The sequence below is a fragment of the Macrosteles quadrilineatus genome, unplaced genomic scaffold, assembly GCF_028750875.1.
Source record: "Macrosteles quadrilineatus isolate MER2022 unplaced genomic scaffold, UCM_ALF_1.0 Scaffold_2__2_contigs__length_208266976, whole genome shotgun sequence".
NCBI classification, from domain to species: Eukaryota; Metazoa; Arthropoda; class Insecta; order Hemiptera; family Cicadellidae; genus Macrosteles; species Macrosteles quadrilineatus.
In genome coordinates, this window is record NW_026542595.1 from 126,844,506 (window position 1) to 126,870,803 (window position 26,298).

Consider the following 26,298-nt stretch of genomic DNA (forward strand, 5'->3'; position numbering starts at 1 on the left):
ACTACAGTATTTTCCCCATAACTATCAATTAAGAAATTAATGCTTGGGAGCGCATAAACCTGGATATGAATACATCCTTAGTGTAGAATGTAGTGATGTGACTAGTGTAGCTTTGTTTCTGACTAAGATAAGCTGATTAATAAGTCCAATGATTATGACAAGTTCAATGATCATGATAAAGTCCGTATGGTCAACTGGGTCCAGTTTGGACCATAAAAACCAGATTTTCTAAGGATCGAACCGGTGACCTACTGACACCGAAACACACCGTGACAACTGACACCGTGACAGTTAGGACACCTACTGACCTAACTAGGTCACTGTGACAACGCAAGTACCCAGCATCATAGGAAACTAACTATACTCTGTATAATTCAACCTGTAGCTACCTGGGTACATGCCAAAAATTATAAGACCCGAGCCAGTCCTAGTTACCGGGAGACAAGTTCCATCATGCAGACTATAACTGCAGAAAAACAGACTACCCGAGTTAATGCACTAGATTTAAACACGAAAATCCACTTCAATCTCGTTTGCCAAACTTGCAGACCAAAACCGGGTCACCTGTCGCATAAAGCCATTAAAATTCCGGGCCTGAAATTACAAATTTAATTACCAAAGTGGTCAGTGGTCAGTGTGTTGTGCAAGCCACGACTAATTGGGACCACTCCAGTTATACAACCTGTACGCTTTCCTATGGTGATTAGCGTTACGCAACTATACCGGCCAATAATCTCTTATACAATGATGGCCAATGGGCGAGCGGCTGCCAATTTTTCATTTTTGAAATATGGTTCTGGTAATCAGATCCCGGGTGGTTGGTTATTCTGGATCGCTCGTGTCGTACGACATTGTGTCGTGTCGTACCACGTCCTGTCGTGCAAAGTCTGGCAGTGCCATGAAAGATGTACACGAAAAACTCAGATCGAAACTTTCATCCTCATACATTAGTGACAGCTACAATCGGTTAATGTGTCAACCCAGTCTTAAATCGCTGGAGTATCTAAATTCTTCTTCTACGCTACTGGATATTAAAAGTACGACTTTCGTTGTAATCATTACATTGAGGCAAGGCCATAATGCTGCAATATGAGCCAAGTATGTATGGAGTGAAATGCCTTTAGCTGTCCACCAAAATCAGTTTTTCGACCAGAGTTATTTATAAGCTCCATGATCAGAGTGAAGATTGAGTTAAAAGGTGGATCATTTAGAATTTGATGACGAAAATTCTATATCATATAAGAAACCCTTTTTGGGTGTATGATAATGCAAATATTCCTTGCCATTGGTAAAAATTACCAATTACAATAATGATAAGGCTCTCTTCTATAAGAGGCAGATAAAATATGGACCGAGTCCTTAAGGCATGGCTAGACCTTGGAACTCATATCTAAGATATGTTGAAATATAGTGTAGCCTAAAAGAATCTTAGGAGATTTTTTATATTTTTTCAATGCAAACTGCTAGTATAACTAGTCTGTTAATATATTCATGATTATTTATGATAAACATATGTGCACAAATAAATAACCAAGTGCAACAAAAGAAGGTCGGGTAAAACAATATACAGGATAATAATAATTACATTTTATTATAAAAATACTAAATGACGTTGTACAAACTCCCAAATGAAAAGGTAAATGTATATCACATTTGGTTACATTATATACAAACTTGTACTAGTTCTATAGAAAAGTGCCTTAATCTACGGTAACACTTGGTAACTTGATTTCGAATGGTAAATTGCGATCGTAATGGCACTTGGTAAGATTCAAGTATGGAAATAGTAATTAGATGACACCTCTAAATGGAAAACTAAACCCTAAAACTAAAAGGTAGCGGGACGCGATCCTTCCGAGTATTTACACTTGTTAAAAAAGTTTTTACAAGGAGAGATAGAAAAACACAAGAGAAACATTGTGTTCTGTACAAGAATTGTCGATGCCAGGTTAGAGTCGTCAGGGCTCAAAGGGGTGAAAACATGAATGAATGAGAATGATAATGGATTAAATAATTGACACATTCGTGGGAATTGCAGTACGCGAAAATCGTCAAACCCGAGAGTTGGGTAATGTTTTGCAAAAATAAAGCTACAAAGAGAATCATTTTAAGAGAGGTGCTTTAACTTCATAAGGTATAATTTCACCAATCCGACCTTCAATTTTACTTTATAATTAATATTCAAGAGGTAATTTAACAGAATGTTCTACATTGACCTTTTAACGACTCGAGATAAACGAGGTAATAGCGAGAGGTAATAGGAGAGTGGACATTTGATACAGCGGAATTTATGAAGTGGTCAGAGGGTGGCATTTGTTTATGGGGCAGGAAGTGAGTGCGAACCCGTTCCTTCTCCTTCTTGGTCAGTTAGATAACGAGACCGGGGCTATGCGGTCACTTGCTCTTGTTTGTGAATAAATCCGACAATTTACATTTCCAAATCGTACAGGTTCAAATTTGGTAACGGGTCATAAATTCCAAGGTTTGCAGTTGGGAAATTAGAAATGATACGCGGAAAGGAAAATGAGAAGAATTACATAGTATTGAGAAGTAAAATTGGTTGAAGGGAAGAGAATATAGCAAGATGAAACGAAGAGGAAGTAAGGACCAAGGTTTTATACAATGAAAATAGGATACACAAAATTACAGAAAACAATGGGAGATAGAAAACAAAGAGTAAATAATAAAATTGGAGATGCAAACAAAGATTAAATAATATTTTGTACATCGTGCAAATGCTTTAACCCGTATATAGTATTCCACGTTAGAAAATTGGTTTCAAAATTGACTATAAGAAAACATTGAGTTGTGTAGAGCGTTTTCCCAAAAGATGTACGGAGACTTAAACGATAGGTCTTACTGAAGGCGAAGATAAAACAATATAAAATAATACACCTTACAAAAAAGGGTTAACCCGTGTAACTCATTTATATTCCATGAAAAAAATAACAAAAGTTGACTTTGGAAACAAATTGGCTACTTAATGATCCTAAAAGATCTCAGGTGATCCACCTAAAAAAATGGTAACATCAAACATTAACTTGGGAAACGAATTAGTTACGTATTCGCACAAGATAAACGGATGGTTCAACTTAGTTTCAAAAAATGGTAACATAAAAAATTGGCTTAGGAAAAGAATTCACTGCGAATTCCCACTAGGTGAACGGAGACTTGAACTTGAACGCTTAGTTTGACTGAAGGCGCACGGCGACTCCTACCCGGCATCAAGTAAAGACTGAGATGTCTAAGACTTGAGCACAGGCTGCAGACTCTTGGTGTCGGTTGTTTTGGTGACGACGGCGTGGAAGCCATTGTCCCAATCAGCTGTGTAGTCAACAACTCGCACACTGCCGTCCGGCTCCACCAGAGAGTACTGTCCCTTGACTACTTCACCGTCTCTCTCTTCGTACTGGTGCTTCTTGTCACCGGTGTGGGGGTCATCTACGCCGTACTCGAAAGCGTATCTTGGGTGGTCATCCTAGAAACAGGTGGTATTAGAGTAACGTACATGAGAATATTAAATTTTTAAATAGTTTAGATGGTGTTAAGATAGAGCTAAATCAAGAGCAATCAACAGCAATGGTGGCCCCCTTTAGTCTTTTCTTTACTATCTAGAGTTGGAAATTTAAGCGTTTATTGCCAAAAACTAGAATTGGAATTGTTGTGATGAATTTGATTGGTCTATAATTTATTATCTAGCTGGTCTCCTAAATATTTTACTCCGTTTCCAGTAACACATTCAAAATTTTCAAATTCATGAAAAAAAACTGAAATGATTTCCACAGCTTGGTTTCGTAACACTATTGCAAATTTGATGCTGTAGAATGAAAATGTTATTGAAGAAAATATTTCTAAAAGTTTATGTGATCGAGTCGGACAGCTAACACGCCGCGCTACAAGCATCGAGATGTTATGCTAATGTTAGGACCAGGTCGGATTTCTTGGATATCTTACTTGGTATCTTCACTAATCACCGGCTACCGTTTCCCAACCTGTTGGAGACCGTTGATTGTCCGTAAAATACAACTCAACTGATTTTAATCATCTTTGAACCATCGTTAGCATCTGAAGTTATGACAAAAGATTATTCAATTCTGCTAAAACATAAAAGAAAGTTTTTATCCATCATCTTATGGGTTTTAGTTCCTTTTCTCCCGCATCTTAGGACGAAGGCTTGCCTTGATCTGGTTCAAACCTGGTCAGATCTGAACTAAAGCTTTCATGTGGGATATAGCCCAGAATCGTTTTACACATTTTTCAGACGTAGAGGGCTGTGGAATTTAACTTAGATCAAATCCATTGGTGATTGGTGGGTTTTGAACCGGGATCTCGGGGATTGAAGTCCTGCACTATATCATTAGGCGAGATCGTCCCAACTTTTTTCCTACAATGATAACTAATTGTGTTTCATGTCTAGTTCTAAAGACAATTTCTTAATGATACTCACATAGTATTCGTGATGCTTGTCGGCGATGGGCTTGGCAGCGTAGGCAGGACCGGCCTTAACAGCGGGGGTGTAAGCTGGGGCAGGGTAGGCGGGTGCGGCAGGCGCGTACCTGGCCGGAGCGGGGGCTGGAGCGGCGTAGGACGAGCTGGAGTAAGAAGCTCCTGAAGAGTAAGCAGCCTTAGCGGGGGCGGCGCTGTATGAAGCTACAGCGGGACCTGCGCTGTAAGAAGCGACAGCTGGGCCGGCGCTGTAAGAAGAAACCGCGGGACCTGAGCTGTAGGAAGCAACAGCGGGACCTGCGCTGTAGGAAGCAACAGCGGGACCTGCGCTGTAGGTAGCCACAGCGGGAGCTGCACTGTAGCCAGAGTAAGAGCCTCCAGCAGAGTAAGCTGAGTGAGAGGCTCCAGAGCTGTACGACGAGGAAGCGCCAGAAGAGTAGCTAGCGACGGCGGGTCCAGCGGAGTAACTCGAGTAGGAAGGAGCAGCAGATGAGTACTTCACTGCTGGTCCGGCTGAGTATGAAGCATAAGCTGGGGCAGCCGCGGAGTATTTGACAGCGGGTCCAGCAGAGTAGGAAGAGTAAGCGGGGGCTGCTGCGGAGTATTTGACAGAAGGTCCAGCGGAGTAGGAAGAGTAAGAGGGAGCTGCTGCGGAGTATTTGACAGCAGGTCCAGCGGAGTAGGAGGAGTAAGAGGGAGCTGCTGCGGAGTATTTGACAGCGGGTCCAGCGGAGTAGGAAGAGTAAGCGGGAGCTGCTGCGGAGTATTTGACAGCAGGTCCAGCGGAGTAAGAAGCGACGGCGGGCTTCGCCACGTAGGCGGATTGAGATCCAGAGGAGTAGCTAGAGTATGACGGAGCTGATGAAGAGTATTTGACAGCAGGTCCAGCGGAGTAAGATGAGTAAGAAGGAGCAGAGGCGGTGTACTTCACAGAAGGACCGGCGGAGTAAGACGCTGCAGGAGCAGGGTAAGAGTAGCCACCGGACGAGTAACCTCCAGCGGAGTAGGAGCTTCCAGCTGAGTAAGAGCTTCCTGCAGAGTAAGAAGCCTTAGCGGGAGCACTGTATGTCGGAGCCGGAGCGTAAGCCGGAGCTGGTGCGTATGCTGGAGCAGGAGCGTAGGTGGGTGTGGGGAACTTCACTGTCGGTACAGCAGCGGCGGCAACGTACTTGGTAGAGGGCTTAACAGCGTAAGCAGACACAGCAGGAGCGGCAGCTTCATACTTGTAGCCAGCAGACGCAGAATACGAGGAGTGTGCGGGACTAACAGAGTATGACGCTACTTTGGGGGCGGAGTACTGAGGAGTGGAGTAGGCGACTCCCAGGGTAGGAGGAGCGACGGCCACACTGGAGTAACCTGGAGTCACTGATGAGTATTTGACACCGGGAGTTGCTGAGTAGCTCTCGTACCCCGGGGACACTGAGAGACTGTGGTAGGCCGGACCTGCTGAGTAGGCGGCGGCGGCGGCGGCTGCGTAGCCGTGGACGCAGGGAGGCAGGGCAGGAGCAGGTGCAGGTGCATGTTGTGGGTGAGGTGAGGGCGCTGACTGCGGCCTGTTGTACTGGGGGTAGTCAGGGTCGTAGTAGGCTCTCACGGAGCCTAGCAGCAGCAGAACAGTCACCGACAGCACCTGCAACAACAACAACACTTTAAACATGAACAATCTAAAAAAACAACACTTTAAAATATCAAACTTCACAACATCAGGGTACAGTAAGATCAGTGGTACCCTACTGTAGCCCTGGGAACCCTAAGAACCATAAATGTATTGTGAATCTATATTGAGAAGTCAACATAGGACATTAGAACAGAAGTGGTGTGGATCATAGACATAATTAGGTCACTCTTTGGCCCAAATTCGATATTTATTACCGCAAAATTCAGGTACGATAATTTTTTATAGTTCATTTTAAATATTACCACCCGCATTATTACTTTTGGGCCAGTGACGTTATTTGTTTATGTTTATGGTCCATTATCCGTGAGGACAACCAAATAATTTGTTTCGTCACTCTGTACAAAAGTAGTTATTTATGGTACAGCTTAGCTGTTTGAAAATCGTCGATTTCCAACTCATCAATACTTTTGATTTTGCATGTCCTAATCATTACTTTTCTGCCTTAAATATTACTTTTTTGCCCCAAACAATACTTTGTCTGTCCTAAACAAAGTTTTCCCTGTCCCAACACACTAATTTCTCGTTCTAGCTCAACATAAGTGCTTATTCACGTGTTCTAGTGTTACGAACAATATTTTTCTAACAACTGACTTTTATATGCATTTCGAAAATATGCAAAAATAACTTATTTGTTGTCCATGCTTGGATTTACCGGTAAACCACTATCTCGCCCCGAAACGAGTCACTTATCACCTGAGTGAAATACACTATTTATGTAAATGTTAGCGATCTTAAAATTTCTCTGTTTTCCTGACCCAAACACATATACAGTTTTCCCTCCAGTTATCTCGATCTCCCGCCAACCGCTCCCACCTCAACCGTCTGGAGGTAATGAATCTCGAGGTAATTAGCCGTAGCACGAGGTAATTGAGTCATTTGTCTGCAGGTTCTCTCACACACGCACCAACACGCATGCGCAGAACAAGTTTCCATTTTTACTTTCTCCCCCTATACCATAGTATATGGAGAAAGTATTGTTTTCGTCAAAATTTTCGAGTTTGAGTTTTGAGTGGATATATTCGTTTTGGGTCCCCCTGGACCCAAAAAAGTGGTTTTCGAAGTGATGTCTGTGTGTGTGTGTGTGTGTGTGTGTGTGTGTGTGTGTCTGTGTGTCTGGATGTGTACAGAGCTAGAGACTACACCTGTGGTCCGATTTCGATGAAATTTGGTATGTAGGTTCTAATCCATGGTATCTCCAGGCGTTTTTTTCATTTTTTTGAAATTTTGATTTTTAATGGGGATTTTCCCATAAAAACCCATAAAAACAGGAAAAATCGGATTTTCTCAAAAATGGCCCGAACGATTTTGATAAAAATTTAGTATGTTGTAGCCCTTTAAATTCTGAACAAAATGGTACAAATCCCATTTCTGTAAAAATTACGGTTCAAAAGTTATGGTAAATTATGTTATTTTCCCATAAAAACCCATAAAATAACGAAAAATAGGGTTTTAGACAAAGATCCGGTTTTGATTTAACATAGTATGTTATGGTCCTTACAATTTTGATAGTTTTTTTTTTCACTTTTTAGAAATTTTTATTTTGATGGGGATTTTCCCATAAAACCCCATAAAATAACGGAAAAATAGGATTTTCCCAAAAATGGCCCGAACGATTTTGATAAAAATTTAGTATGTTATAGTCCTTTATATTCTGAACAAAATGGTACAAATCCCATTTCTGTAAAAATTACGATTCAAAAGTTATTGTAAATTATGTTATTTTCCCATAAAAACCCCATAAAATAACGGAAAATCAGATTTCCCCAAAATTGGCCCGAACGATTTTGATAACAATTTAGTATGTTATAGTCCTTTAAATTCTGAAGAAAATTGTACAAATCCCATTTCCGTATATTTACTCTCACCGCTTACACATGATAAAGGTTGTTGACAAACTTATGGGAGAAAGTATGTGTCAGAATGCTGATACCGTTTATTTACTCTAGTAATGCACCGTACAATGAACGACTATCTGTAATTTACAGTGAGACAACTTCGATTAATTGGTTTTAAATTATGATGCCAAAGTGACGTTTGTTAAGATTTATTATTTCTATTGATTAGTACAATAGCAGTGAAATCTTCGCAGCTATATATTAGATAATGTTTTGGTAAACTAATAAGTAAATTCACTATGTCAAAATAGAGTACTTCTAAAATGTATATTCTTCAAAAAGCAATACATTATAAATCTTGCCATGAATATTGTTTCGTGGCGTCTGAAAATTTAAATTGCAGAGACAAAACCGAATTAATAGCTTACCAGCCATCTTATAAATTCGATAAATAAATCCATTTGATACGTTCGATTGTTTTTTTTCAATTTCCCTTCCGACGTAAAATGTACAGTTTCAATTGGATTTAGACTAAACCATTTGAAAATAAGGTGAAACTTTAATAACTTAACAAATAGGAATTGTTTTATTTCAAGTTTTGTGCCATTTTCTCAACTGAGGTAATAATGTCTACAACGAATTAGGATAAATTGCATAGGTTGTAAATATGGGGAAAGTAACTAAAATAGTACTTAAGAAATTGATCCTAAAACATTTGGGATACGATGCTGATCAAAGCCTACAACACTACAAGAAAATACCCCCGCCGCAGCAAACCTGACGCCTAAGCGAATTTCCATTTGGCTGAATTGATTTTCAATTGATCTATTTAAATAACATTAGGTTTAACGAGTACCTAGGTTTGCTGCTACAAGGAAACTAATAAAGTGTGTGTTTTAAGTAAAATAATTATTGCTTAGTATAAAATGAATATATTTGCCAAGTTTGATCAAAAGATATCCATAAACAAGCAAACTACAACATTTTACAATATTCTCCATAAGAATAACATGGGAATTTTAAATTTAGTTTCCTCCGTAACCAATAACCGTACAAAAACACTTTGATATACTGAATTGTTTGTTTTTTTAAGCTCTTTATGAAGGGTTAGAGAAAAATTGGGAAATTTTGTGTTTTGAGGGTCAAAAGTGAGAAAAACCAATTTTTACCCCATAAAACCCTGTTCCCATGGTCCGATCATGCTGGATCGCGAACTCATTCAAGTTTATCCCGCCTTACACCTTCAAACCAAATTTCATCAAAATCGGATAAAAATTACTCAAGTTATCGTGTTCACGGACACACACACACATATATATATATATATATATATATATATATATATATATATATATATATATATATATTAAAACATTATAAAAACATATATATATATATAAACATTATATATATATATATACATATATAAAAATTTGAACGAGTGGTGTTTTTGGCCTCTGGGGACATCAAAATGAAAAAGTAAATCGGTCCCGGGCCTAAGTCTTACCATGAGACCTACGGTAATAGCTACTTCCCTATAGGGAAATTCGCTAAAACAGTAAAAATAATAAGGTAATTATCAATAACTCCTCAATCAGGCTATATAGTGCTATGGAAGTTTATTTTTGTAATAAGTCTTTCCAGGATGTTATTAATATAACACTATAATCATTTGTTACAGTACATTTGTATATGCTGGCTTCCGTTGTCAACCTAAAGCGTTCTTATTATTACGAAGATAAACAGCTGATCAGTAGATCTACTCGCATGACTGTACTTGTATTGGTTTCGTTCATTATTGTCTATTCAGTGTAGTTGAACAGTGCGGCGTATTTTCGTGTAAGTACATGAAACTTTCGTGTTGTTTTTAGTGTTTATATCGTGTAGTGATCGTGATAAGTGTTACAATGACTTGTGTCAAGTAAAGTATTTGTGGTGGAAACTAAAGGCAATATGAAGGATGGTGCAATAATTGGAAAAGGTAAATAATCTTGTTTTAATGCCATACTAATACGTTAAAATGTAACACCTTTATACTATGGCCAGCATAATTTTACAGCAAATACCTCTTTATTAAATTACCAAACTTATTTATTCGTCTAAGAATAATTCTCATACCAAATATTCATACTGATTTGTTATTTAAGATTGGTTGAATATTGTTTTCAGACTATAGTTGTTTGTACATGACAAGTAGAATAATCCGTAAGCAAATTTGTTTAGTGGTCATATAGTCATATAAAGCAATTTTATCCATATAGGTTAAGAACACGATAGTTTTGGGTATTTTAATGTTATTCAATGAAAATATAAATATCATCCCGTGACAGATTAAGGAAATTTTAAAATGTTAAAGCATTCTAACACTTTTTTCGATTCTGTAAAACACTGGTGTTAAAATGGTAGTAGTATATGTGTATCTAAAAACTGCATCAATACTCTCAACCTCAAAAGATAAGAAAAAATAGCTGATTGTCTAACCTAATTTGCTACACTTACAACAAGTCATTAATTAAAACATTAGTAAGAAATATTACGCAAGTAAACACAGAATCAGATGGCAATCAGCTGTTTGTTGCATTGTTGTTTCTCTGTCTTGCTCTATTTTGAAGGTTTATCTGCGACGAATCACAGACGGTTATTTAGTTGATTCTGTGTGTTTGCTATTTCAAGTTTTGTTGTTTAAACGATAACATTTAACTATTTATCGTTTGTGTATTTAGTTTAAGCTTGTTTGTTTAGTATTTGAAGTTTATGATTAATAATGTTATAAATACTGAGAAACGGCCAATAAGAAGATTTTAGCCGCTAAAGTTGTAATTTCATTACCTGTTTAAATCATTGATATCTGATCTGTTTAGAGAGTTTTGTGTATTGACTGGTTTCTGTCGCATGAAGTTTCTGGCATTTGGAAAACATATTTCTACATAATTCAATTTATTTCCCAAAGCCTGTTTTATTAGTTACTATTCTGCATTGGTTAGTAAAATACTTGTATTTGTTTGCAGTATGTAAATCCTCCAAGTTATTCTTATAGAGAATATATTAGTACGCCGAATGCTTGTTTATGGATGTGTGCTATCGTAAAATTTACTGAAAGTATTAATTTTATATTAGGTTTTCCAAATGATCATAATGGTCATGTACTAGTTCCTCGTATTTATTTTACAGTAGTTCATGTTTAATATAGCCTTATCATTTTTGGATAAGCTATTAACGTCTTAGTTGACAAGTCTTAATTCGGGTTTTTGGTTTAAGATTGGATTGATTAAAACGACTGATTAAAACAAGTTGATTGCCAATTTGATCGTTTTCTTGCAGGACCATTTTTGGATTTTCAAGTTACACCATATATCTCTATATGTAAAAATATATATCAAAATAATAATCAAGATTTGAATCAATTGTTATGATAGAGTAACCGTTAAACTCGCATATATTTTCATCCAAATAGTCCAACATATTTTTTTTCATTTATAGGGTTTTTGACTATCCCAACAACCAAAAATGGCGATCATGTTTTAGAGTCGTCAAGTTTGTAAAGGAAAGAGAAGAAATATCTATAAGGTTTGGGTGGTTAAAAAATATTAGCTTTCACTTTTGCCCCTTTTAGAAGTTAACATTCGAGACTCTAATGTTAAATATTCAAATAAATCCATATATTTCTTTTTTTGGGCATGTTGCATGCCAATGGCTTTCCATGTGTTAACTGTACAGTGACATTTGTAGGATGGAAGTACCCAACCTCACACAATGCTTTAACAATTGTAGGGTAAATCCTCCTAGTGTGTGCCCCCCCCCCCTACGCTGTGATCCCACCTATATACCTACACCTATATAATAACTGTCACAATATTTTATTCGTTAAAGACAAAGTTGATTGAGTTGGACACAGAGGGCTTTAGTGTTTAAAATTCTATTTTCTAATATATTTATGTTACTGAGATATTTGAAAAGTCGTCTAATCAGTTTGATTTGATTAATCTCTCATGTTTGACAGTAATTAGTATTTTAAATCAGCGCAATCTATCAATGAGTAAATTCAACCCCGTGATCACTTGATCCAAAAATAAACAGAGTTCCAGGTTAATATTACCCCACGTGTATCAGTCCCAACGCAATGCCACAGTAATTGACGCAACTGATTAAACGCAACTGAGTTCCATAGTGAATAAGAATCCTATTGGTCTAATGTGATTACTGATTCAGCAAACCCATTACAAAAAACTAGTGACAACTTTAGAACCAAACATACTACAGCCCTTTGCTAAGCATCTGTGTAACATCAAACATCAATAATCTGATAAGACATCAAGCATCTTAGCAGCTTCCCTTGCTAAGATCAGCTGTTTATTTGGGTAAGAAGCATTAAAATCTATCAAGGACAGCTGGGCCCAGTTCCCCGCAGTGGTTTCTTTAACAGACAGTTACGAAAGTGCCCAACATTCCCCACAATCTGCAAAACCTTAGCAGGTTGCGCAACTTGTTATATCATCCGGTTAATATGTAGAGCAGTCGTCGCCTCGGGCAAGCTGGTGTCTAATTACCCGATCCGAAGTGTCGCTAGTAGATTGTGAAAATGTGGTGACCCAGGTGTCTAGAGTGTCACTAGGCTAAGAGACCGGACCAAACATCTGTTGGTTTACGAGTTTGTGTCCGTCCAGACACTAAAATATGGTAGAGGGTTTGAGAACCGTATGAACACACAGCTGAACGTACTTTGGTAGCTATAAGGTTAACCAACTTACTTTTATACTTTTCGATGGTGACCTTTTAAGCCAAAGTACGAATGGAGATGGGTGTATGAGTGGCGCGATCTTGTAGTCTTGTTAGTTAAGGCCGACATATTTCTTAGACACAGCTGTTAATTAGCCCATACAGCTAATGGAAACTAAGGTGACTTACAGTTTATAGTGGAATCCGAATCACATTTTTGCCTTATATACGAATTGGTCTAATTATCAGGATGTACTGCGGATAGTCGTAGTACTCACTCGTGCGGACGTTAATCCACTCCAGGGAGTATCGCATCCACAGTGCATGCCTATAAATATCCACAATTCGTGACCTCCTAGTAGCTGGGTTACAGGACGACGCCACCCGTACCAGTCGCTAATCCAATAATAGTCATCGCTAGTAAAAGTGAGTAGCTTTTTAATTTTGTCAAAACTGTCCTTGATCAATGGACTTTTAATAAATGATCCTGGATAGTGAAACAGCTGACCGCAGTCAGAAACTAAGCTACACTATTTTTTTTACAGCTATATTTTTGTTGTAATATAAGGGGATGTCCCCATTTCCATAGGTAATAATGGTCATACAGTTAAACATTGACTAAAAGCTGTTGGTTGTACTACAGAAGCCGGGGCTGTAGTGGTCTTTAAACTAGTGATGCACCGATGCACTTCACGGAATACGAGTCTTCGATTTTTTATCTTTTTGGCTAGTAATGACAAAATTTATTGTTCATAAGGAGGGGAAGCCGGCTAACACAGTAGTGGAAGTAAAGAACACTTTGCAGGTTTAAGATTTTTCCTGAGATGAGAGCAAGATAAACATCGTAATTGAGATAATCCCTCACGATAGACAATGGTGATGCAAAACACTAATAAAATATAGCAAAAGAATGGTTACCTATCTGACCTACTTCGTAGTCACTGACACAATAACTAGACTATAAAACTGGGCTTGGAATATACACGAGTTGAAGTTAGGTTACATCACAACTGTTGATTCTGAGGTCACTCGCACACTAGTGGTTCAGGTCATTTTAAGGGATAAGAACATAAAAACCAGCTGGACAAGGCTGAGATGGTTATTGATTCTAATATAGGCTAGGGCTATACTCTGGATGCCGGGACCTGTCTCATGACTCTCCGCATACACTGGACACTGGTTTAAGACATGGGCCAGTCCATGGTAAACCGATGGTCAGGAGACAGGCTACATCATACAGGCCATGGCCATGAGTGTAGGAGTTTTGCCAACGGGTATCAGGTAGAAAGGGTCCCCATCCATGAATTCCACATACTGCGGAGTTTTGCCAACGGTTGTGGGTTGCGCGAGAGGGGGAGGGGGAGAGAGATTACACGTGACCGTGAGGGTGGCTTCCGCTAGGGGTGGACAAACCAGGCAGGATGCTGACTGTGTTCAAAGTATGTAATGCAGTTATGCACCTCTGACTGTGAAAGGAAATGTATTGAATTTTTAACCTAACCTAACCTAACCTAACCCACTGCGACAAGCGCATAACTGCCAAGCGTAGACAACCCTGACAATCGCTCTCCTTCCGGACGTCACACTCTTTCTCCCACTTCCACCGTTGGCAAATCTCCGCACCAAGAGGTGGCCGAAGGCATCCCCCCCATCTACCTGACACCCGTTGGCAAAACTCCGGTTCCCACAGGCCATACGCTAAGGGGTTGAACAAGGGAAAACACAATTGGGAAATATTTGAACTATGCGCTAATAGCTAGGACAAATTTGTTGATTTTGACCGAGGCACTAAATCTCTGATGTTGGAGAATAACATGAGGTTTATTAATTACATTTGTGAGATATGGAACTCTATTTTGCCTTAAAAACTGTCAAAGAAGACATCGCTTACCTAAATTTAATTTTCCTCTTTTGAGCGGAACGAACGAAACCGAAAATGCTATATGAATCTTCATTAAGTCAAGGATGCTTTTTGGTTAGGACCAATACACTGAACGATAATATGATACGGATATCAAGTCGCTATACTGAATGGACGAGATCCTAGCGACGAAGACAGCATGCTCCACTGACTACGACGGCCAAGACCAAAAGCCTTCGACCAGAACGTGACTCAGGTCGTCACGTGAGTCTCGTAATCTTTGACGTAATCCGGCTGTGAAGGCAGACAGGATGCGCCATTGACCAAGTCCACGGTCACGGCCAAGAACACAGACTGAGGTACTCAGACTCCTCCGCCACGAGAGATGCTTTCACATAGCTTCCTTGAACTACGCGAATCAAAGTCACAGCCACTTGTTGAAGGAATTTCGCGGGGACTCTTTGTAGTGTGCATTCTATTGGAAATTGACACTTTTTTTATGTGAAGGGATGTTTAAAGTTGTATTTCTTTGTTCACGTTTATTATCTGAACCAATATACATTAAAATGTTTGAAATCGTATTTGATATTAGACAAGTATGTATCATGGACCGATAATGTTGCAACTGTAAGATATCACTTGTCTCATTTAAAATTATAAATATGTGTTTGGGAATTTGACCTAGAACCTAAAATCCAGAAAACATACAAAAAAGGTTTTTCAACGGTTAATCTTTTTTATAATAACTGTACTATATTTATATTTTATATTCAGGGTCGCATAGGGTTATGTTTTCGTTTATGAACTGATTATAACAGGTTTAGAAAATATACTCTGACTTATGTTAAAGCAGACCAGGTCAAGGTCAACAAGTAAATTTTAAAATAACTAATTATACGTACTGTAAACTGACAAAAACCATCTTTCGGTCAACACCTTTTAAATTTCCTATTTTTCTTAATAAATAGCGTAAGGCTATTCAAATAAATCGAAAAAAGACCATTTTTGGAATCTACATAGAAAACTTAACCCACTAACCTGGTTTACTTTATTAACAAATTTATATTTTATGCGAATTAAAATTTAACATTACCGAGTGCAGAAATTACTAACAGTTTTGTGTAAAGGGAAATATATCAGGATTCAACTTTATTAGCTATAGCAACTCATTAGCTATATATTCCACATACTGAAAAACCAACCAACTGTAACATTATTCTTTTATGTCATTTATCTTACAGACCGATTTTTGCTAAGAAGACTTTTGCTTACAAAATGTTTTTACTGAGAACAATTCAAAGATTTGTATTAGTTTTTAAAACATCCCTGTAGCATTTTCAAAACACCGTACAACTCTGTTTGAGGTGAGGTACTTCAGATATTACCAGAAACTGAGTGAGAGGTTAGACTGTCTATATTACGTGATTAGGAATTTTGTTAGGACAGACGGTGTTCAAGGCTAACAGATCAGAGCAAGGGCGAGCTAGAGACTTTAACGATTGGTTGGACAGGAGCTGTAACCAGTGTACAAGGCAACTCTAGCGTATGATACATATAAGGACGGAATGTAGGAGCTTCATATTTGTTATTGGTATAAGCAGCTATTTATGTATTTTCTATCTAGCGTTATATCTTATAACTCTTTTAGCAATGTTTTTTTTTCTTTTAGGAACGATTTCTATTCTTCAACCAGTGATGCATTTAATTACATTTTTTAGCTTACTTTGTACTTTCAGTAAATATTAAAAATATGTTCCTGTTCAGTGCTAAAACAAATTTAGGATAATAAATGAGGATATCGAATTGTTGTTACACAATTATTTACCATTTCAGAAGTCAAACCTTAGAAAATTTTGAATGGCTTGAAATAATTTAAATAATTTATTTACAATTCAAGTATACATTTCGATCAATACTTTTGATGTATGGTGTTTGATTATCATTATATTTGTCGTTTGTATTTTAGTAGAAAAAATGCTTTAGCCTAATACAGTGTCTCTTCTTCTCAAACTTCTTTCTTTACAAGTGGATAAATAACTTAACGAGGACTATGAACCACTGAGCTTCAGATTCTGCTTTTACTGTAGCTAAAAAAAAACACAAAAACAAACTATTGGTTGTAAGCGGGGTTTGAACCCAAGCCTTCAGGATATAAATCTCGAGTCACTATGGTCTGTATGATAGAATCTGTCTCCTGACACTTCGTCTACCATGGACTGAACCGGGCCACCATTCATAAGACAGAATCCATCACACTGATAATAGTCCAGTCGTGTTCCGAGAAGTATGAATTTCACTCTACTTGTATATTAATTTAAGTAATCGCTCGCTCTTTAACCTTACGTATTATTACACCCTTTATAGTTATCAATTATCAATTATTTAAGATGGGGACGCCACTATGTGCGTATTTTAACCCAAATATGAGTGAAGGATGAGTGGCGCGATCTTGTAGTCTTGTTAGTGACTAAGGCCGACATGTTCCTTAGACACAGCTGTTAATTAATAGCCCATACAGCTAATGGCAACTAAGGGACCTACAGTTTATTGTGGAATCCGAACCACATTTTTCCCTCGTAATTAACGAATTGGTCTAATTATTAGGATAGTACTGCGGATAGTCGTAGTACTCACTAGTGCGGACGTCAATCCACACCAGGATTACCACGTTACACCCTCCCATTTCCCGTATGACATAAGCGTCCCCCAGACATGGTAGTTATAGGTTCCTATCATAGATTGTCACCTGTCTCCACTGTTACTTATGCAACATTGCCATGAGGCTTGTGACACTTTCGATCGGTGCATTTTTGCACAGAATTGTCACGTAACTCTGATAGTCAATTACAGATTTGTCACGTGTATGTGGTGGAAATGCAAAACGTGCAATGTAAAAGTACCAAGTGTAACTAATCAGAGAAGTAAGGCTAAAAAAAAACTGGCTATGGGACAACCTTAAGCTTTCTGCTGTAGTAAGTTGTGCTGAAATATACTTATACAGCAAGGAATAGTCAGATTGGTGAGACATGTGTGGGAATTTCTATCGCACAGACACAGATTCTTCATCCACCATGAGTGTTGTGGTATGAAAGAGCGGTGTTGGACTTTACCCTAGACACCAGCGATTAGTGCTAGACACCACTTAAGTGAACCATTGAATGTTTCCTCTATACCTTACTTATCTGAGGTGTAAGCCATTACAGGGTCACCCATATGGATCTGAAGAAAATTTTCATGTTCGTTCCTTCCGATTCAAGTAGGGGTGTTTTTGTGTGTGTTTTTTTCAGTTATTTAAAAACTAGTCCAACCTAATAAAACAATCTAATTCTAAAACGCAGTTTTTGCTTTGGTTTTATATCCAAGCAGTAAAGTGCACATCGTAAAACTTGCCCTACAACAAGATAAAATAATTTGTTGGGTAAAGTATACTTGTGTCTGTCTATAGTTTGCATTTGGACCCAGCTGCCCTTAACACTATGCGTTTGGTAAATTTGCCTGATTAAATAAACTGACGTTAACTATACAATCATAAGTCAATTGCAATGCCATCATATGTACACTCGCTCCATATTCAAATACGTGCTTAAGCTTGAAATACAACACGAATATTTATTTGGAATACAAAATACAAAATACGTCGGCGTATTGGCGAAGTGGTTAAGTGATCAAATTTTGGGAAGATCAAGGGAATGGATTGTTTTGGGCTGAATATCACGTTAATGTTATCAAATAGGTCCACTGCAAGATTTTTTAAAATTTTACTTGATAATTAATTGTTAATAAATTGTATAATTTCGGATGATTAACAAGGTTCATATAATGTTTTTCTCGGTATTATCGATTAAAATATATCTAAAATATAATGGGAAGATTAAATAAGTTTCTTATAGACAAGGTTTGATACCGTAGGCTCAAATATCTTTGATCTAGAAAGTTGATTTAATTTATATAAACTTATACATTAAAAAAAACGCAAATAAAAATTAAATTGTTTAGACTATCAAATTAAATAAAAATAAAATGGATATTTTTAATAACATTCAAGACTGCAAGTAAGTCTGTTTACATAAACAGTTATTTACCTATGGTAAACAAATTTATGAAATGTGGAGTTTGGAATATTACTTCAAACAAAAATAAATGTTTTAGGATCAGTAGTAAGTCTTTATAAAAAAAATATAATTTATGGTTTATTTTTCAAAATATCTGTACTTTTTTCACATTAATTTTACAACTTGAAGTAGCAACACTGTTTTATACCCATAATAAATCAAATTTGTATGGATACAATAAAAAGGGTCCTGATTAATATTAGAAACGTGTATTAGCCACAACACAGAATGTTATACATTAATAAAACAAGAAGTGTCCTTTGAACAGAAGAAATGCATCAATAATACAATCAATAGACTCTGTTTCTCAGCCATATGATAAGTAAGATAGATTGATGACTTGAGTGTCTCGGTGGAAACAAAATCCGATTCATGCAATATCTGACCGTAGAGAATTTTTAGTTAAACAACAATTGTTGTTGTTGTTGTGGTATGTTCAAGAAATAAAATAAATTCTAACACATACACTTTTCATCAAACAATTTTTTTTAAATATCTTCTTCTTAAGTAAAAAAAACATTTAACCACTATTTAGTGTAGTAGTTCATTGTTCTCATGTACTACAGTGGATAATGTGTCACAGAACTAGAACTCCCCACTAACTCAACGTGTAGACATTGTATAGTTTACATAAGAACTACAACCTTGGTCTATATCATGGACTATATTCGTATTGTATTTCAGATGTATGAAACGCAACGAGTTGGCGGCCTTTAAAATGAAGAAAAAGAAGAATAAACCTGAGATGCAGTTGCATATACATCCTTGACCAAGTGAGCAGCAAAAAAGGTATTCGCTGAAAAAAATGTATGAAATGCACACTATAAGATAAGGCTAAATGAAACTTGTGTTTTATGTGAAAAACTGGTTTAATTCAGGTGAACCTCTTGTACGTTTGCCTTGAATGAAATTAAGCATTTTACTGCCATTTTAAACGTTAATTAGACTATATATTAATATTTAATCAAAAAACTACTGAATTATTCGTTATTAATTGTTATCTTTAATCGATTAGATGTATTCCATGATCAAGTCTTTTACTCCTATTATCAAAATATTGTTATATCGTTTTAATGTAGTTATAGAGATGCAGTTAAATTTTATTTAGAAAGGATTAAATACTATGTTCAATAGATTTTAATTTTTAGATAATTAATTTTGGATTGATATATTGTTTAATAGACTATTAATGTAGAACATACCATGTATGTGCAGATTATGCGAGTTAGATCAGTTTGCAGTTAACTAGCATTGAAACAAATTGAATTTACATTATCAAAATTATAAAACAATTAGGTTTAATATTGCATTTCTCCCAAAAAATGTCTACAACTGTCTATAAATATCATATTTTGTCTACTACTAAAGACGATAGGCATGCAAGAATTTATCTTTACGTCCACAAAAAAATAGGGAAAGACCGATTCAAAGTTTATTATAATCCTAAAGCTATCTAAATTATTCAAGTTTTCCTGTCGCAAAGCATTTTAGTACTTGATTTATTTGAAAATAGCTTTATCAGTTACGTTAATTAGAAAGGTAAGCTTTGAAACCTAATTTAGCTTACCGTTTCCAATCGTAACTCCTACAAGTTGCGGAAAAGAGAAACACCCCGTACCAACAAGATCCAGTTTTTTACTTGGCAACAGGAAAAGCTTTTTCGGACATGGACATGATCGCAGATACATTACTTTCACTGCGCGTTTGAAATGAGGTGCAGGGCCTACGCTTTGTACCAACTAAAGAGTTCAAATCAAAACATACTTTATTTCCAAAAATATTGCAGAATATAAATTATAACATAACTTCCAGTGAAACAGATTGCTATTGCTTAGATAAAAATAATTAAATATAAAATACATGTGAACTTAATAATAAAAACAAAGGATGTAAGGTCTCAGAGAAGCTATGTTGACATATACATTAAGGAAATAAGCCTACATGGGCTGGAAGCCTGTGCGTAGGCTCAGTCGCTATCAATGACTTACGTATTTGTTGGAAAACAAGTTGAAGCCACTAATGTTGGTAAAGTTAAACTTAAAAAAATAGTTAGTCCCCGAATGAATATGTCTAACTAGGCAGAATAGACTGATTAATCACTAAAAGTGCACTTCTTGTAAGTATTTTAACCTGAGTGTAAATACTATGGGTTTGTAGAATATTCTAAAATCATATGTAGGCTATATTGTACTGATGAAAATCCTCTTTTCTTTAGCCAGGATCCTGTGATCAAGGACTACCGGGCCCTGTTTTGGTCCATAAAAATGTTTCTGCCTTGTCTAAGGATGGTATCAGTCATTACTGAGTACTTACTTAGCTATCAAGTTAAATATTTATTAAAGTGTTCTCTGATTAATATTGAAGTCCCACCTTTATTCTGGAGATTGCTAACTTAAAATTGTCATCATAAAGATACAAAAGGTAACAAAACATATTAAAAACTGAAGCGTCCAACTAGCATTAAATACGAAGTTGAAATGAAAATAAGATAGGTTGTAAAATTATGTTATGAAGGCTTTACTTGATGTATCTAAAATATAAGAGTTTCGCTTTAAGAAATGTGTATGCTTTTAGTTTCTTTTTAAGTTTTGTGCGTGTAAAAAGCTAAAATAAGTAGGCCTGCTTTCGTGTGCACTGTTTCGCAGGCACATTATGATAATATACATTTAGCAAATCGAGAGACAAACCTAGATTGATTTGATTCTATTTGATTTGATGTTCGAGACAATTATTGTGTAGACACGTCAATATTAGAGAACAACTTTCTTTTTCTATTGGTAAAGTATTCCAAAATTTTGAACTGCTGTTGAAATAAAGCTTTTTAAACCAAGTCTAGCATATTAACAAAGTATAGCGCATTTAACAATATTTATAAGTTAGTTTTAACCAATTACTTCTTACATAACTTACAATTTTTGGCTTGGAAATCTCATAACTTTGCGTTTAGAGTTGCATATAATAAAAAAATGGAATAATAGCCAAATTAATACTAAATTAAAACTTGAATTAATCTAGCAAAATTACGTGGTTATTTCTTACAATCAAAAAAAGATAGGAAAATTAATCGGTTAATAATATAAAATAAAATAAATTATAGAATCGCAATTAAAAACTAATGTACTAAATAGTCAATATACACAATGTGTGTCTTTTATTGAAGTTCTATATACAGTAGTTCAGGATACGTTTTATGTTTTAAGCTTATAGTGAAGTATATTATTAGCCCGTCCTGAAATTATGTATCAATGAGACACTAGAATATAGGGATAAACCACTATAATAAGAATCATTAGGTCCTATCATTTAGTTCCTAATTCATAAGTTACAACCCACCCTGAAAATCAGAGATAAAAATAGACGTGTGAAACGATCTCGCAGTCAATGAAAGAGCAACGCCAACGAACCTCGACAAATAAATCAGTTTTGAATCTGTAATCACTTTAATTTATGCTCCGAACCCGTCGCTTTCCTGTCTTCAATTTCTAATTTGCCAATTTAACGGTTGTAATTTCCCAGCAACGCATAATCTTGCTGGATCGTATATCATCACCTTAGCAACACGGGATAGAAGGCGGGTTGCCTCATTCGCCCCACACACTTGAGGAACTTTGTTGTGTTTTCGTAGAAATTAAAATTGTAGTTGTAATTGATTTAATATGAATGGTATGATATCGCTATAAAACACAAATAACTGACACGAAACCAACTGATACACATATATCTCTTGTAGTATTTTATTTACTTCTTTTGGCTATAATGATAGAGTTAGTTAAGAAAGCAATAGTTTTTCAATAAAAGGTTGAAATTACCTGCATCCCTCAAGTGATCCTAGATCGTAGTTAGTTGACTACAGCTGCATCATGTTGTTATAAACACATCTTCACATGGAACCATTCCTTGGAATAAATCAATGTAAAATTTGACCTGAAGATGTGTTTATAATAACATGAAACAGCTGTAGTCAACTAACTACAATCTAGGATCACTTGACCGGTAATTTAAAACTTTTATTGCAAAAATCAGTGATCCAGAGGCTATATACAATAAAAATGAAATAGTTTTTCAATAAAATGATCCGTTAAATGGCTTATGAATAATATTTTGTTAGGTAATAAATATTTACAAAAACTGATCACAGGAAAAACTCAACTAAAAGTAATAGTATATTATGTTACTAGTCCGGAAAATAGGTGGATTACTATCCGATTGCGGTAAACACGTTTTGGACGAGTGGCGTAAGAAATATTTTGCTATTACTACCCTAAAGTAACCTAACATTGTGAAAGATTGTCAAAATCAATTATATAATCCCGCCGACTTGAGTACTTAACAATCATTACTCATAACTTGTGTGAGGGGTACAAGTATTCTTGGACAAATGATATTTAACTAAACAATATACCTAATGATAATCAGTTACAGAGATCAAGATGAAATGTTTTCAACAATTAGACATTTCATCCTGGCATTTAATCTATGGCTAGGTTTACGATAAAATGAATGTAGAATTGAAACAATCACAGTGTGTGCTGTTGTCAATTGTTTTTTTTTGTTTTTTCAGTTAGATTGAACTGTTTATTAACTGAGAATAACTGACTGGGTAGTATTGCAAACTATATATTTTGTCAGATCAACATTTGTAGTATAAAAAAAGAACATGACTTAGAAAGTTGAATATTCTGTGAGAGAATCAACTAGTCTCTTTTGAATAAAAAAATAGCCACAGTAAGTTAATATAGGTAAGATGTCTACTTTAGTTACTTAAAGTCAATGTTGCAACATTCTGAATAGGTCCACGTGTTTTTTCACTAACCCTAACCCATATATGAATTCATTATGATATGAACCTTACATTAACCACAAGTTTTTAAAGGAGTATTTTCTTTAAGAAAATATTATATAGATCTCATATTTGTCCTATAAGATTATAAGATTTCCCCATCGTCGAAATGCACTGTGTAATAACTAAACTACAATATTAAATCAGCTGATTTAACATTCTAAAAAGCGAGGTAATGACAATTATTATTATACCATCTAGAATTTTACTAACAGATCGTGTTTGCTATAAAGTACCTAAGCGTAGAAGTTTTGTATAAAATACATAAATGCCATCTTGAAAACGAATGCCCTTTTAGATAAGTTCGAAAGTTTAATGATACAATATTACTATCGTCAAAGATAATTAAGCTAAGCTAATTAGCCTATAATAAAAGATCTTAAAAGCAGAATATTAAAAAAAAACTGTTGCTTTTCTAAAACACATTAAATTTAATTAGTTTATTTATTTTTAAGCTAAAGCTGTTCATTTAGAAATTATTAATGTATTTTTTTAGTTTGCATTGTGCATTAACTAATCAGCGTTTGAGCCTGTGTATGATGTTGGTTGAAAATATCATTCAAACCATTATTCAAACCCTTTAGCTTAATAAACGAAAATAATTTAAAACTTCTAAACCAAGAACATAATTTCCATGAAACAATGAAATGTCGAACTTGAATTAAAACTAAAATATTAAATTACCATTACCCCTTTAAGATTTATTCAGAAATCAGAGAGTTCAAAAGAATCGTTTGTGTATATAGTATATGATATAAGAAGTAAAAAAAAAAAAAACAATTAGTAAAAAATCTATTAAAAAGTGAAATAATAATATATTGAAGGATATACAGAAACTCTTCTGTAGCTAATTACAATTTCAGGGAGATAGCACACTATCATGATCTTAGGTTCACTGTGAAAATCAAATTTTTCACTAAACATATTTTCAAACACAAGTTAAAGAAACCCAATAGTTACCATTTGCCAATTAATATTGAGCTGATGTCGTAGTTAATTAAATATCCTAACTATCTTCCCAAATAAAAAGAGAAACTTTCTTTTGTTATCCAGCAATTCGTAAGACATCAATTTCAAAAAGAGGTTTTGCTAGAAGCCACAAAACATTCCAGTTATTGCATACTGATCAAATAAGGTAGCCCTCTATTAAAAAGAAGTCTGGTTCCCGAAACCATTATTCAATATTAATGATACAGATATGGAGTATAGAGATTAACCGTTACGGTATTTGGGTCACTTGTTGCATAAGTTCGGCGCTGACCGGCGCGGCGTCTCAAAATATTAAAATTAACTCGACCAGGTGAAACTCGGCTGTTTTTGCGCGGAACAGCTGTTCAAAATTAGGAAAATATAATGGGAGTGTAATGAGAAAAGCGTTTTCAACACGTTTTAAGTATATTAGAATTAAACTTAATAAATATGACATAGACAAAATTATATAAAAGTCATAGGTGCAATATGTTATTCGTATTAACATTAAGAAACACAAACTTAGTGTTAATCGCTTACACTTGTCTGCATTTATTTTATTATAAATGATTTATCATCATAAGATACGAGCAGTTTAGTTTAATTACTTCTTAACACAACTTAAATTAAAGCACGTTGTAACACGGATCTACTACCTATTTTCAGGGAGAGAGTTTATTTTTTATCTTAATGATGTAATTGATTATACAAAAAGTGAATTATTACTTCAAAATCTGTTCGTTCTGAATGTTTGGGTTTCTTTTAAATCACAGAAGCAGAATTGCCGTGCTAAAATATTTCGTAAAAATATATTCTCAAAGATATTTTGTACTTTTGTATGTCATAGTCACAACATAAGTAACACAGTTTTTAAAATGCTTTTGTAGTGGTTTTTCGTTATCTAATAGTTTTGTAAATATTTTGATTATAAAAACGAGCATTTTGTTTTGTTTATGATTCTAATCAAATACGTCGTAAATAATCAAAGCACCCTAGAAGTTACTGAAACCCAGTGTATGCATGAATTTAATATTGGTACTTTGATATTGACTATCAAATAACTTTAACATTAGCTTATTATTTTACAATCAGATCTTTACATAATTTCAATCAAGTTTGTGCAATACAAAAACTTTCAAGAACTAAAATCAATATCAATCAACCCAAAATAGTAAGTTTTTCACAGTTTTTTTTAACTTACTACTTTGAAAGAACACATTTTTTACACTTATTAAATCCCTACTCTTCACAAAAACTAAGATTGTTAAAAAAAACTAAAACGTTAAGAATTTTAACAACAAATCCATAATTTCAACATGAAAACAAGATATCTAATAAAAATCCAAAATCCCACTTGATACTACAAAACTTTAAGTTAAAGATAAGTTTCATACCTTGGCAGCCGGCATGATGATAATAACACAAGGAACTAACACAACACAACACTCACTGTACCAGCCGTGCCACAGTGAGCGGCTCACTTATATATGGGGCACGGTGGGTGTGTCCCCCCGCCCCCCACCAGCACGGGGGGTGAAACGGCTCAATTACTCTGTTTTGGTGGTAAATACCATCGGTGGCTCAACTAACGAATTCTGTATGAGTAATTAGGGTGGCTCAGGTGTTTGGGAGTGCTATAGCGATTTTTTTAAGTATTGGTTGTGAAATGGCTGAAGTATTCTGTTTTGGTGGTAAATACCATAAGTGGTTCAACTAATGAATATTTTGTATGATCTTTAGGGCAATGTGTTAAAAAATGGTAGAATTTTGCGATTGGAGGAATTGATGTGTTTGCTAAGTCTGTAGAACGGCTCAACATACTCTGTTTGTACAACAAACAT

General features: G+C 35.6%; 1 protein-coding gene across 1 annotated transcript; it reads right to left on the bottom strand.

Annotated features, from left to right (window-relative positions):
• Window positions 1-1,572: 1,572 nt before the first annotated feature.
• LOC128987051 (paternally-expressed gene 3 protein-like) lies at window positions 1,573-25,911 on the bottom strand. The gene is made up of 3 exons (XM_054407719.1): window positions 25,852-25,911; window positions 4,448-6,076; window positions 1,573-3,478 (listed from the first exon to the last, which is right to left on the bottom strand). The coding sequence occupies exons 1-3, from the start codon at window positions 25,864-25,866 to the stop codon at window positions 3,245-3,247; spliced, it is 1,878 nt and encodes a 625-aa protein (XP_054263694.1). The 5' UTR covers window positions 25,867-25,911; the 3' UTR covers window positions 1,573-3,244.
• Between the last annotated feature and the right edge of the window lie 387 nt (window positions 25,912-26,298).